Below are 12916 nucleotides of genomic sequence, written 5' to 3'. Positions count from 1 at the left end.
GTCGGAATTCTGACTTTAGTCAGAATTCTGAGAAAAAAAGTCAGAATCCTGTCACCCCTCGTTTTTTTTTTCTTCACTGGCCCTAATCCTCTTCCGTAGAATTCTGACTTTCCTGCCACCCCTCGTTTTTTTTTCTTCACTGGCCCTAATCCTCTTCCGTACTTATCTAACTAGAGAATGCAATGCAAAACTTTTTTTCTTCATGAGACTTTTCTGAAAAAAATACCAGGCTTTTCTTCGTAAAAAAAAAAAAGACTAATTGTCATGTTTTTAACTGAGCCATGACCTCTGACCCTCGAACCCTAACTCTAAAAGTGACCATGAGTAGTCATTGAAATGTTCAATAATTCAATTGTAAAAAATTAACTGACATTAGATTGTTTGCCATCAGCTTTTTAATCTTAAAAAATACGGATGAAGTGAGAGTTCATGATCCGATTGAGTGGAGGAAATGGGAGAATGCGTCCGTCCGTCACATTCTCTGCACTGGGTTGATACCCAGAATGTGGAAGCCTTTGGCCATAACGGCTGCCGTGGCTTCGCACAGCAGCATACGCCACATGTTCACCTTCACCACCTCACCTGCAAAAAAAGAGACAGACGCTTTATCATTTGGAAGCCTTCTCAATTTACTCCATGCTTCTGAGTGAGGCTTAATTTGGCCACTTGGAGTTTGTCAAAGTGCTTCAAACTAAAACGGCTCGCAATCTTTGTGCCCAAGACACACACAGTTAGAGGTCCCCGGCCACTTTTAGCAGACAATAAGAGCGTCAGCAAAAGAGCCTTCGCACCAGGCTCAATCAAAGAATCCGGTGGTTTAGGTGGTGCTAGCCCCACGGTGCTAATAGGGAATTTGCATCATTACATAGCTCGAAGCCTAGCCGACCTTAACTGACACGTTTCCTCAGAAGACAGGAGTAGAGGAAATACTTGACCAATGCTCGACGCTAGCTCTTTACCTGTCTGTCGGTCCTTCTCCACGCAGTAGCAGCTGTCGTAGAACTCGGTGAAGGTGGTGGCCAGCTCATAGAGGTAATCGCACAGCGGGTGCAGCAGCAGGTCGTCCAGAATCTTCTGCAGGATCTCGGGGAAGCGCAGGATGCACTTGCCCAACTTCCACTCCTTCTCGTGGTCCAGGAGCACCTCCGTGCTCTCGGCAGCCTTCCTGAGGGTCGCCTCGTCTAGATTGGCCAGGCGGGCGATGGACCTGAACGGGGGTAGGGTTGGTTAGGGGGGGTTCAATCGTACGCCGCGGTGCTCGCAACGGGGCGGATTTAGCTGACCGGATGCGCGTGAAGGCGTAGAGGAGATACGCGGCCGTGTTGCCGCGGTCGTCTAGCATCTTGTCAAAGGAGAAGACGTAGTCGTTGATGCGGTTGTGCGACAGGTCGGCGTACTTGATGCAGCCGAACGCCACCGAGCGCTGGGCCTTCCGCAGCTCCTCCGGCGTCAGGACCTGGAAGGACGGGTGGAATATAAACAGCAAATTGCATTTGGCTGATTTGGTGACTTTTCTCAAATGAGTCCATCTTCCCGGAACAAAAAATGTTTGGGGTTGCTTTGAACACGTCATGAGCCTTCCTCACCTTGTCTCGCTCTTTCTCCTTGAGTTTGTCCATGGATCTCTTCAGTCCTTCATCCAGCAGGTCCATCAGCCTCACCGTGTCTCCTGAGCGAGTTTTAAACTTCTTCCTGTCGGGGACCAAAAGAAACGAGCGCGTGTCTTGGAGCCAAAAGGCTGCATTTTTCACTCCATTTAATCGAGGAGCTGCTTGAACCTTCTAGCATTTTAGCAAACCCAATTCTACAAACAGTCGTCTTACTTGTCTTCGCCTAGCACCACTCCAAATCCGGCGTGCTCCACCCTGGTCACCTGGGGGTCATACCATCCGATCATCTTGGCGGCGGCAAACACCAACTGGAAGTGTGGCGCCTGAAACCCCCCAAAAAAGAAATTTTCCACTTCGTTCCCACTCGGCCGATCATTTCGTGGCGACCCCCACCTGCCCGCTGTCCGTCACGTAAATGATGATGTCGGCTTTCTCGTGGAAAATGCGCTGGCGCAAGGCGGCCAGGTCCGATGTATCGTACGTGTAACCGCCGTCCGACTTGACGACAGTGAGCGGGATGGACTGACCGGGGGCGAACACGATCTTGCGACCCTCGTCCATCTCCGTCAGACCTGGCGCAATCCGGAGGGAGAGACAAAAGCGACCAACGGATGTGACCAGGATGATGGCGAGAGACAAACAATGTGGCAACATTGCTCCCTAGTGGCCAACGCTGGAAAATACCATCAGCTACCAAATGTGCTGGACATTTCTGGTCTCAAACTAAAAAGGCTTTGCAACCAACGTGAGCTTCTCACCTTTCTCGTCAAACTCCTTCACCACCTTCGTCATCAAGTCCTGATAGAAGGACTCGCCCCGCTCGACGATGTCCACGTCCAGGCAGTCGTAAACCTTCTGGAACTCTGAGACGCAAATAAGCAGTGAAGAGATGGTCCAGCCACGTCGAAGAACCAAAGCGTCGTCGTCACCTCTCCTGGAGACGTCACAGATGAGATTCCAGCCTTTGATGAAGTCGGCTTCTTTACTCTGCAGGCGGACCACGCACTGGTACGCCCGCTTCTTGAAATCCTCCTCCTCATCAAAACGCTTCTTGGACTCCTGGAGGAAGAGACGGCGCAATTAGTGGCCGAGATGGTTTGCGTGGTGGTCGCGGTTCAGTTGCCGCCGACCTTGTAGAAGGCCTGCAGGTCACTGATGGGGGGCGACACCTCCAGGTAGTTTGGGAATTGATCCTGCAGGTGCGCGATGAGCATGCCGAACTGCGTGCCCCAGTCCCCCACGTGGTTCAACCTGTCAGCAGTCAATCGCTACAGTCAAGTCAAAAGATTGCTTCCGCCGTTTGAGAACGGAACGCGGCAGCCACCTGAGCACGTCGTAGCCCAGGAACTCAAAGAGTCGACACATGCTGTCGCCGATGATGGTGGAGCGCAGATGGCCCACGTGCATCTCCTTGGCGATGTTGGGCGACGAGAAGTCTACCACCACCTGAACGTCACACGCGCAGGGGCAATTGATCGAGCGCGTCGACGGCGCGACAGGATCGTTTGAGCGCCGCCCGCGCGCCTCACCCGCTTCCTGGAGGCCAGCCGAGGCGGCCGCACGCCGTTGAGCAGCAGGTCGCTCAACAGCCCAGACACAAACGACCGCTTCAGGTGGACGTTGATGAAGCCTGGACGAGCGAGGCGGAGCTCATTGGAGATTCTTTCATTGCGCCCGGGAATGACCGTTTAACTTTAGATTGAAGCTACGACCGAGTTGCAAATGCGGAAAGTCACAATCGATGACAAAACGCTTGACTTGATTTTCATACCTGGTCCTGCGATTTCCGTCTTCTGGATAAGCTCGTTTTGAGGAATGTTCAGAATGATCTTCTCGGCAATTTCCTTCGGATTGACTTTTAGGCCTTTTGCTTTCAACAGCTGCCGACGAGGGGGGCAAATTGAAATCGAGCCTTTGGTCGTTATGTGAAAGAGGAAATGTGAGAAATTCTCTTCTTTCCACATACTTGTGCCATGGCCATGGCGCTGTTGCACTGGTAGTCTCCAAACTTGGCCTGCTGGTTGGGCGTGACGGAGAGCGGCGGCCTGTCCAGCTCGGGGCAGGAGGCCCGGATGGCCTGGCCAAAAATCTCCTGCAGCCGCTGGTTGATGTTCATCATGGCGCTCCCGCAGCAGGGGGTCTCCTCCTGCAGACTCTGAGGACAGGCACAGTTTGAAAGAACGAATGCTACTTATTGTTTCAGTTTCATTGAACACACCAAATTCACTCTCATATGAGTTATTTGTATGTAGTCCTATACTAGCGCCACCTTGTGGCGTTTTGGTGCCAAGTGAAATGAGGCGCATTAGGGTGCACTTTGCCGCCACCTTGTGGCATCTTTTGATAATTACAACTCTTTGACTCGCACATTTTTGTTTGTGGAAAGAAAGGCACATCATTCAATCCAAAATATGTGTACACAGTACATTAAACAACGAAGGTTTTTTCAAAGATATTAAACTATGCTATGTGTCATTTTAAACAAAACAAACGAATACATACCAGTTGTAACATCTCTTTCACATCATTTCTATTTAGTATCTACAAATGACAATTCATAAATAGATATTCTTGATTGACACGATGTATTTTAGACACCTAGCATTCCCAATGAAGCCAAAGGACCCCACGGAGCTCGCTCCCTCCCTCCCTCACTCACTCTTTTGAGGATGTTGAGACGATATTGCAGCCTGCTGTTCTCCTCTCGTAGCTCCTCCAGACAAGACGGATTTGACCTGTGCGGGTTCTTCAGGCTCTCCAGTTCAGCGGAGAGACTTTGGATTTCGCATTCCTGGAAGAAAACATTGCAAGTGTTGCTGCTTTGAGCTTTAACTTGGGTTGGCTATCGCCGTCCCAGCGGGGATTACCTGCTTCTGCAGCCGCCTCGTATATTCGTTCACACAGTCTCCGTCCATTCCGAAGCACCGGGGTAAAGGAGGACAGTCAGTCGCGTGGCTGATGAAACGAGCTGTTAAGACTGCAAAAAGGAAGCAGTCGACAACTTTTGCCGTTTCACTTACGGGAAGGGGAGGAGAATGTTCTTGTTCGTTATAACGAACCAGCATCGGAAAGCCAATTCAAGTAGTTTGTCGCCACCTGCTGCAAAGGCATAGAACTGCACCATTCCGGATTCAAATATAGACAGACGTTTGGTATTTTACAAGTTTGAACTGAAAATATAATTCTTTACAAATGCAAACCATAACTTAAAACACTGTCAATTAAAAATGACAATACAGAAGTTTGAGAAAACTCCTCATATTTTTCTTTTAATATGGGTCATAAAAATAGGATAAACATGTTAATGATCATCAAAACTATTAGTGTTTTTCAGGTGAAAGTCCATGGAGATTATGGACGCATTGTTAAACGCGCCTGCCCGCCCGGCCGCCCGCCAGCCAGCCAGTTCTCCCGCTCGCCCGCCCGCCAGCTCTCCCGCTCGCCCGCCCGCCAGCTCGCCCGCCCGCCCGCCAGTCCGCCCGCCCGCCCGCCAGTCCGCCCGTTATAACGAACCAGCATCGGAAAGCCAATTCAAGTAGTTTGTCGCCACCTGCTGCAAAGGCATAGAACTGCACCATTCCGGATTCAAATATAGACAGACGTTTGGTATTTTACAAGTTTGAACTGAAAATATAATTCTTTACAAATGCAAACCATAACTTAAAACACTGTCAATTAAAAATGACAATACAGAAGTTTGAGAAAACTCCTCATATTTTTCTTTTAATATGGGTCATAAAAATAGGATAAACATGTTAATGATCATCAAAACTATTAGTGTTTTTCAGGTGAAAGTCCATGGAGATTATGGACGCATTGTTAAGCGCGCCTGCCCGCCCGGCCGCCCGCCAGCCAGCCAGTTCTCCCGCTCGCCCGCCCGCCAGCTCTCCCGCTCGCCCGCCCGCCAGCTCGCCCGCCCGCCCGCCAGTCCGCCCGCCCGCCCGCCAGTCCGCCCGCCCGCCAGTCCGCCCGCCAGCTCGCCCGCCAGCTCTCCCGCTCTAAGAGACCGACACTGCGACGGCGCGCTTTCTTTCCCGCACGATATGGCTGCCGGTCAAAACGAGTGCAAGGTAAAGGGCGTAATTGATCTGAACAGGTACTGAAAGTGCTCGCACTATGTACTACAGTGGCTGTACGTAATGGGTACATGTGTAGGAGGGGGAAAACGATACAAATTCAACTCCGAAACTTAACAAGGACTTCAAAGTCCAAATGAGTTTTTACTGTCAACTTTGCAATATAACTCATTTGGCACAAAACTTCACACAAATTAGTTTGATTCTTTTATTTACTTACATGGTGCTCACACCATGAAGATGAAGAAAAAAAATCGGTTTGCATATTTCAGCGCTCTCGAGCATTTGCTCCACTTTTACGCTATCGCATCGCGATCTGCCGTTGCTAATATTGTAAAGTAATTCGAAAAACCAGCAATCTGTAGCATGACAACGGTGTCACCATCTGGACTTTGAGCTTCCCTGTTAGCCATTGTTGAGGGAAGGGGGGGGGGGGGGGGACTAACCCCCCACGCGCTCAGACGTAAGTGACTTCGGGCTCATGCCACGGTTGAGTACGTCACCGTGATAACACGCACCGGTGGCAGACAGAAACGGGTTGTTGCACAAACGGGACAGAACCTTTGGTATGCACAGAGTCGGGATGACATCCCGAGGAGGCGGAGCCACGAGTCGAGCAAAGAGCCGATAGGAGAGCAGAAGTCGGCGTCGGACATGATTTACACCATCGAGGACGTTCCGCCCTGGTACCTTTGCATCCTGCTGGGCATGCAAGTACGCCGCCGAGCTCATGTGCTTCTTGGTGCCCATGTTAGCACCTTGGCCGGCCGGGGCTACCGGTGGCCTCCCGAGCCGGACGCCTCCTGAGCCGTACCGTGTGACTTTCCAGCACTACCTGACCTGCTTCAGCGGGACGGTGGCCGTCCCTTTCCTGCTGGCCGAGGCCATGTGCGTGGGCCAGGACCAGAACACCGTCAGCCAGCTCATCGGGACCATTTTCACTACCGTCGGAATCACCACGCTCGTGCAGACCACCCTGGGAGTCAGGTGAGCGTCGTGGCAGCGCCTCAGATTCCCCAGAAGAGCGGCGTCCTAGCTCGGACCTTCCGTCGTAAGACGGTAGCGACGAGTAGAGACTCGGTTCTTTTGATGAACAGCAGAAGTTCAAAAGCGTGGCCGCTGCCGCAAGTTTGAGCTTTTCGTGGTGGTGGTGGTGGTGGTGGTGCTGATTGTTGTGGTCCTTGTGTAGACTTCCCCTCTTTCAAGCGTCAGCGCTGGCCTTCCTCATTCCCGCGCAGGCCATCCTCAGCTTGGAGCGATGGGCCTGCCCCAGCCAGGGCGAGTGAGCGCGAGCGAGCGACACAGTCAGCCAAAGTCCGCACTTACAGCTATGCGTCATGCCAACAGAGGAGATTTACGGCAACTGGACTCTCCCGCTGGACACGTCGCACGTTTGGCATCCACGCATCAGAGAGGTGTCCCTGCGTCCGTCCGTCCGTGGTGGATTTGATGGGAACGATTGTGCGCGCGTGTGTCAGATCCAGGGCGCCATCATGGTTTCCAGCTCAGTGGAGGTGGCCATCGGCCTGCTGGGGCTTCCGGGCATCCTGTTGGACTACATCGGGCCACTGACCGTCACGCCCACCGTCTCGCTCATCGGCCTGTCCGTCTTCACCACGGCCGGCGACCGGGCCGGCTCGCACTGGGGCTTCTCGGCGCTGTGAGGAAGCGCCTTCCTCCTGCGCCCGCGCGCCACGCTTTTGCTTAGCGCCGTGTTTCCATGCAGGTGCATCCTCCTGATTGTGCTCTTCGCTCAGTACTTGCGGACCACCTCGCTCCCGTTTCCCGTGTACAGCAGGAAGAAAGGGCTGAGGCTGAGCCGGGTTTACGTCTTCAAGATGTTCCCCGTAAAGAATGGCTCCGTTCGTCGCCGCTTTCGTTGCCGCCGCCGCCGCTACCTTTCCGACGTCTGCTGCTATGCGCTCAGATCATCCTGGCCATCGTGCTGGTGTGGCTGCTGTGTTACGTCTTCACCCTGAGCGACCTTCTGCCCAGCGACCCGCTGCGCTACGGCCACAAGGCACGCACCGACGCCCGAGGGGACATCATGACCTCCGCCCCCTGGTTCAGGGTGCCCTACCCCTGTGAGAAAGGGGTCCTCCGCTCATATCGTATATATGTATATATTGTATATACGGCAGCTCAGCATCATTTCTTGTGCTCAATTCTCGCGCAACCGTTAATGTGCGACGCTCCAGGCCAGTGGGGACTGCCGACGGTGACGTTGGCGGGCGTGCTGGGCATGTTTAGTGCCACCCTGGCGGGAATCGTGGAGTCCATCGGGGACTACTACGCGTGCGCTCGCCTCGCCGGGGCACCGCCGCCGCCGGTCCACGCAATCAACAGGTGAGAGGGCAAGATGGAGCTTTGACCCCAACCACCCGGCGCTGACGCCGCCGCGCCTTTTCCTTCTTTCTCGCTTTGGTCTCGCAAGAGGGATCTTCACGGAAGGCGTGTGCTGCATCATCGCCGGACTCCTGGGCACCGGGAACGGATCCACGTCCTCCAGCCCAAACATCGGCGTGCTGGCCATTACCAAGGTACTCGGGCGGCAGCTCGTCTCCTCCCTCCCCATCTGACATCTGGCGTGCGTGTCCGTCCAGGTGGGCAGCCGGCGCGTGGTTCAGTACGGCGCCGCCATTATGCTGCTGCTGGGATGCGTGGGAAAGTTCACGGCTCTGTTTGCCTCGCTGCCGGATCCCATCCTGGGAGGGATGTTCTGCACGCTCTTCGGTGAAACTTGCCGCCTTCACGTTCCGTCGGCCTCATTGCAAAGTGGACTCAAAGGTTTCCTTGGCTTGTTTGCGTCAGGCATGATCACGGCTGTGGGTCTGTCCAACCTGCAGCTGGTTGACCTCAATTCGTCCCGGAATCTTTTTGTGCTGGGCTTCTCCATGTTCTTCGGGCTCACGCTGCCCGCCTACCTGGACGCGCACCCCAAATGCATCGAGACCGGTAAGGCTTACCGTCGCCACCCTCGCCGCCACGCCTGCGCCACCCACCGGTTGTCGTGCGCTCGCAGGTGTCGAGGAGCTCAATCAAATCCTGACGGTTCTGCTGTCCACCGAGATGTTTGTCGGCGGTTTCCTGGCCTTCTGCCTGGACAACACCGTACCAGGTATGCGAGCGACCCAAACGCAGGGCCCTTGGTCGCCCTTGGTCGCACGTGAGGATGGTGAGCTCGGGATTTTGACGCCATTGCGTGTTCAGGCACGAGGGAGGAGCGTGGGCTCCTGCAGTGGAGCGCTTTGACGTCCTCGTCGCCCTCCTACGACTTTCCCGTGGGGATGGGTCTGGTCCGACGCGCCCGCTGGCTCGAGAGGCTGCCCGTCAGTCCCACCTTCAGGGGGTGGAGCTCTTCCCAAGACCCGCCCTCCCAAGGGGCATCGGTGCTGCGAGAAGGCGTAGAGGCGGCGGAGCAAGGGTTGGAGCAAAGGACGGAGTTAGGAGAGGAGATGTCGACCAAAGTCTAACTTGCCACAATTGAGTTTTGGGAACCTACTGCCTGAACCTGCTGCATACATACATACTTGTAGACTGTACATGTCATATAAGAACATTCTTATCATCTTATGACACCTGATGTATAGTACTCTAGTTTTGGAAAAAATTGTCCGTTTCTGTTTGCGTGATTCAAAATACAACTTGTTCATCAATTTTTGTTGTTCAGAAGGACCAGTAAAGGCTCTATTTTGATAGAAATGTCATTTATTTTGGGCTTGATGGACGGCAGCCTGGCCGACACCCGTTGTTCTGTCCGTGGCCACAACAGAAGGCGCCTTCCTCACGGGTTGGTCCAGTAGGATGTCAATCATTTTGATTGTCGCCCTCTTCTGGCGGCAATGAGACCATTCTCTATTGTGTGGCGTCATCCATAGCATTGTAGTTCACGTTTCATACCGCTAGAGAACAGACTATGTACAGTGAATAAAGAGCCTGGGTCCCTGTGAACTCAAAGCAGCAGTTTTGATTTGGAAAATAACCCAACACAACACATTGCGCTTCCATGTAGTGTTTATCCCCTTTTCATGACATTTGATACAGTAAAATGCAATTGCAACGGCAAATTCGTGCTACAACACAAAAAGCTGTCAATAACTTTTCATGATAGCCATGTTTCCATGAAGAAAGCCTCTTTCGGACATGGTTGCGACATGTATGGGAGACGGTCAGGGAATACCAGGTGCTGAAAGCTAGATACGGCCCGCCACATCATTTTAATAACATCTTTTCTTTTTTTTATATTTGACCAGTTTTTACTCTTCTGATTTGAAAACGAGTTATTTGTCAGTTTGTTTTGTAGCTTTTACTCTGTATAATATGAGGTGCTCATACATTTATTCGGGTTGACAATCATAATGGCCCTCCAAAAGAAGCTATGACTACAATGCGGCCCGTGAAAAAAACAACAGTTTGACATCTCTGCTCTAAGACTTAAACCATCAGTACCAACGAAGAAGGACGGCGGCGTTTATCCGTGTTGCACTCGGGAGGATTGTACTTTGGCTTGAGTTCTACTGCGCTCTTCTGTTTGAGTGTTTGCTTGTTTGTTTGTTTGTTTGTTTGTTTGTTTGTTTGTTTGTTTGTTTGTTTGCTTGTGTGGTTGTTTGGTTGTTTTGAGGAGTCGACTGAGTTCGCCAGCTGCTGTCGCAAAAGATGCCAGGATTTCAATCGGGACAACTTGAGGTAAATTTGTAACGCAGCATAGCTGTTCAGCGAAGCCGCTCGAGGTATGGGATCTACACGAGTGGTTGCTAAGGCTTCCGAATGTGTCCTAAACGTGACTTTTTTTCTTCTTCTTTTTTTTAAAATGCTGGAGCAACCGACTCTGACGTAAAATGATTTACTTCATTGGCGGTCGGTTTACGTTAGTTACCAGATCCTCTCATCCGGAAGTGGCTCCCGGGGAGCTGGAGTCGCGCCATGAAAATGCGAAGAGAAATGCAAACGTTGCCATTCGTTCACTTTCGATATCACGAGTGTCTGATCACGCTTAAGAAAAAGTGACATGAGGAGTTGTCCGATCGAAACTATGAACCACCTGATGATTGATTTCAGGCCAGGACATGTGCAGCTGCTGCAGGTAAACTTGAAGCGATGACGTCTTACGTATACAATTTGAAATGATGGCTTGGTTATCACGAAACAAGGTCTTGGAAAGCCTCGTGACTGTTTGAAAGCGTTGAAAATGCAGCGGCAGCAGCAATTTTTGACCAAACGTCTTCATGCATGTAGTACAACTTTTTGGTATTCAGTTCATTGGTCATAGTTCCTTCTCGGCTCCTGTCGCAGGAAAGCTTGCACACACGCATACAAACATCAAACAAATAGATGTTTGTTTGTGTGTGTGTGTGTGTGTGTGTGTGTGTGTGTGTGTGTGTGTGTGTGTGTGTGTGTGTGTGTTATGATGCCATTAGCTAATTTGTTAGCATTCGGCATTATTTGAAAACTGCAATGAATATTGCGTCGAAATTTGGACAGGAAATAATCTGAAAGGCATATCACGACCCATTGTTAAATCCTATAAATCTAGCCAAATCAAGTCCTCATCTGGATGTGTGAGATGTGTTTTTGCAAAGGATGGGGCTCTGTCCCAACAATCAAAATTCTGCGTCTGTGTTTGCGCAGCAGGAGGATCCTCCGGCGGGGGGCCCTCGTGTCCTGGTGACGGGAGCTAGCGGTCTCCTGGGCCGCGCCGTCCTCAAGGAGTTCCGGAAACGCGGCTGCGCCGTGACGGGGACAGCGTACCGCAGGGCCGGCGCGCGCCTCCTTCACTGCGACCTCACCGACGAGGACGCCGTCAAGGAGCTCCTGAGTCAGTGCGAGGTGACGCTCGCGCGGCCTCCTCATTGTCAAAGGAGAGCCACACTTGTCGTTGTGTATGAAAGGCACCGCTCCAAAATGGCTTTGCAACTCCAGAGGTCTGTGTGCATTAGACAAGCCATTTGGGAGGGAAGCAGGCGCTCAGCTGGAGAAAGCAAAAGAGCGTTCAAAGTACACCAAAGTATCTTTTTTTGCCGTCACTCTGAGATGGCAAAAGGGACTAAAAGCCAAACGGCCAAATGCTATGATTTCGCAGCCTCAGGCGGTAGTCCACTGCGCGGCAGAGCGTCGGCCAGACGTGGTAGAGCGCCACCCGGAGGCGGCCGACAACATCAACGTTCACGCCACCGCCGTTATTGCCAGGGAGGCCGGTGAGTTCCGCACGGGCGCGACACATGTTTTGTAACAGCTACGGTCTTGCGTATGGCTTGTGACGCGGAGTCACGTGTTGTGCCAGCATGTCGCGGCTCCTTCCTGCTATACATAAGCAGCGACTACGTTTTCGACGGCCAGCGTCCGCCTTACGGCCAAGACGACGCCCCCAATCCCGTCAATGCCTACGGACGCAGCAAGATGAAAGGCGAGCGACAAATGTTGCAGCACTGCGCACGTCAGTCCCACGAGCAACACGGCACAAGCGAGCGCCGTCACCCGCTGCTAACGTGCGGGCGGGCCTCCCTCCCTTCCGTCCGTCAGGCTCGGCAGTTCTGCGCGTTCCGGTCCTGTTCGGCGAGGTGGAGTCTCCGTCGGAGAGCGCCGTGACGGCGCTGTGGCCCAAAGTCTTGCAGGGGGCGACGGCGGCCGAGAGCTGCCCGCTTGACCACTGCCAGCCGAGGTTCCCCACGCACACGCGAGACGTCGCCGCCGTCTGCTGGAACATCTGCCGTGCCGCCACTTTGGTACGCCGGGTCGCCATTGTTGTTCTTGACGATAATGATTCCGAAAGGTCAGCGGGAACATTGTTAGGAAATCTGCCTCCGTTTCTAGGACGATTCTATCCGAGGAATGTTCCATTATTCGGGTAAGGAGCAGATGACCAAATATGAGATGGCGCTGGCCATGGCTCGGGCCTTCAACCTTCCGTCCGCTCACCTCATCCCGGTAAGTAATGACATTGTGCCGCCGATTGCCGGCAAGCCGAGCGGACGGTCACGTTTTTGTTTTTTTTGGGGGGGGGGGGGGGGCAGCTAACTGAACAGCCGGCGGCGGAGGCGGCTCGGCGCCCACTCAATCCTCGTCTGGACTGTTCCCGTCTGGAGGTGTTGGGCCTCAGTGTGGAGCCGCGACCGTTCGTCTCCGCTGTCAGCAACTGCCTGTGGCCTTTCACCCCAGACAAACGCTGGAGGCAGACCGTCTTTCACTGATCACCGCCGTGTGGTTCCTCTCAATAAAGACGACACAACAAAC

The 12916-nt window shown here is 52.9% G+C and overlaps 3 protein-coding genes across 6 annotated transcripts; 2 read left to right on the top strand and 1 right to left on the bottom strand.

Annotated features, from left to right (window-relative positions):
* Positions 1-365: 365 nt before the first annotated feature.
* Positions 366-4646, bottom strand: rars1 (arginyl-tRNA synthetase 1). The gene is made up of 15 exons (XM_085936730.1): positions 4478-4646; positions 4270-4401; positions 3577-3765; positions 3382-3490; positions 3140-3240; positions 2935-3056; positions 2741-2861; positions 2540-2669; positions 2369-2473; positions 2004-2182; positions 1824-1933; positions 1587-1692; positions 1284-1456; positions 960-1207; positions 366-582 (listed from the first exon to the last, which is right to left on the bottom strand). The coding sequence occupies exons 1-15, from the start codon at positions 4523-4525 to the stop codon at positions 473-475; spliced, it is 1983 nt and encodes a 660-aa protein (XP_085792856.1). The 5' UTR covers positions 4526-4646; the 3' UTR covers positions 366-472.
* A 936-nt stretch (positions 4647-5582) lies between these two features.
* Positions 5583-9906, top strand: slc23a1 (solute carrier family 23 member 1). The gene is made up of 14 exons (XM_085936538.1): positions 5583-5680; positions 6263-6400; positions 6516-6673; positions 6876-6964; positions 7034-7101; positions 7165-7346; positions 7413-7533; positions 7614-7770; positions 7885-8032; positions 8121-8226; positions 8290-8419; positions 8498-8641; positions 8709-8804; positions 8897-9906. Exons 1-14 carry the CDS (start codon positions 5654-5656, stop codon positions 9157-9159), a joined length of 1827 nt encoding a protein of 608 aa, XP_085792664.1. The 5' UTR covers positions 5583-5653; the 3' UTR covers positions 9160-9906.
* Positions 9907-10127: 221 nt separating this feature from the next.
* mat2b (methionine adenosyltransferase 2 non-catalytic beta subunit methionine) lies at positions 10128-12915 on the top strand. Of its 4 annotated transcripts, none has more exons than XM_085936542.1 (7): positions 10128-10372; positions 11315-11680; positions 11766-11880; positions 11967-12119; positions 12206-12408; positions 12497-12610; positions 12697-12915. In XM_085936542.1, the coding sequence occupies exons 1-7, from the start codon at positions 10343-10345 to the stop codon at positions 12871-12873; spliced, it is 1158 nt and encodes a 385-aa protein (XP_085792668.1). In that variant the 5' UTR covers positions 10128-10342; the 3' UTR covers positions 12874-12915. The 4 variants fall into 4 exon arrangements, with proteins under 4 accessions (XP_085792668.1, XP_085792666.1, XP_085792665.1 ...); XM_085936540.1 differs by lacking the exon at positions 10128-10372 and adding an exon at positions 10536-10769 and having other exon boundaries at positions 11967-12089; XM_085936539.1 differs by lacking the exon at positions 10128-10372 and adding an exon at positions 10538-10769.
* The last annotated feature ends 1 nt before the right edge of the window (position 12916 follows it).

The sequence above is a fragment of the Syngnathus leptorhynchus genome, chromosome 17 (assembly GCF_054491065.1).
Source record: "Syngnathus leptorhynchus isolate UIUO chromosome 17, UIUO_Slep, whole genome shotgun sequence".
Classification (NCBI taxonomy): domain Eukaryota; kingdom Metazoa; phylum Chordata; class Actinopteri; order Syngnathiformes; family Syngnathidae; genus Syngnathus; species Syngnathus leptorhynchus.
The sequence above is the reverse complement of the archived record's forward strand: the minus strand, read 5'-3'. Positions and strand labels throughout refer to the sequence as shown.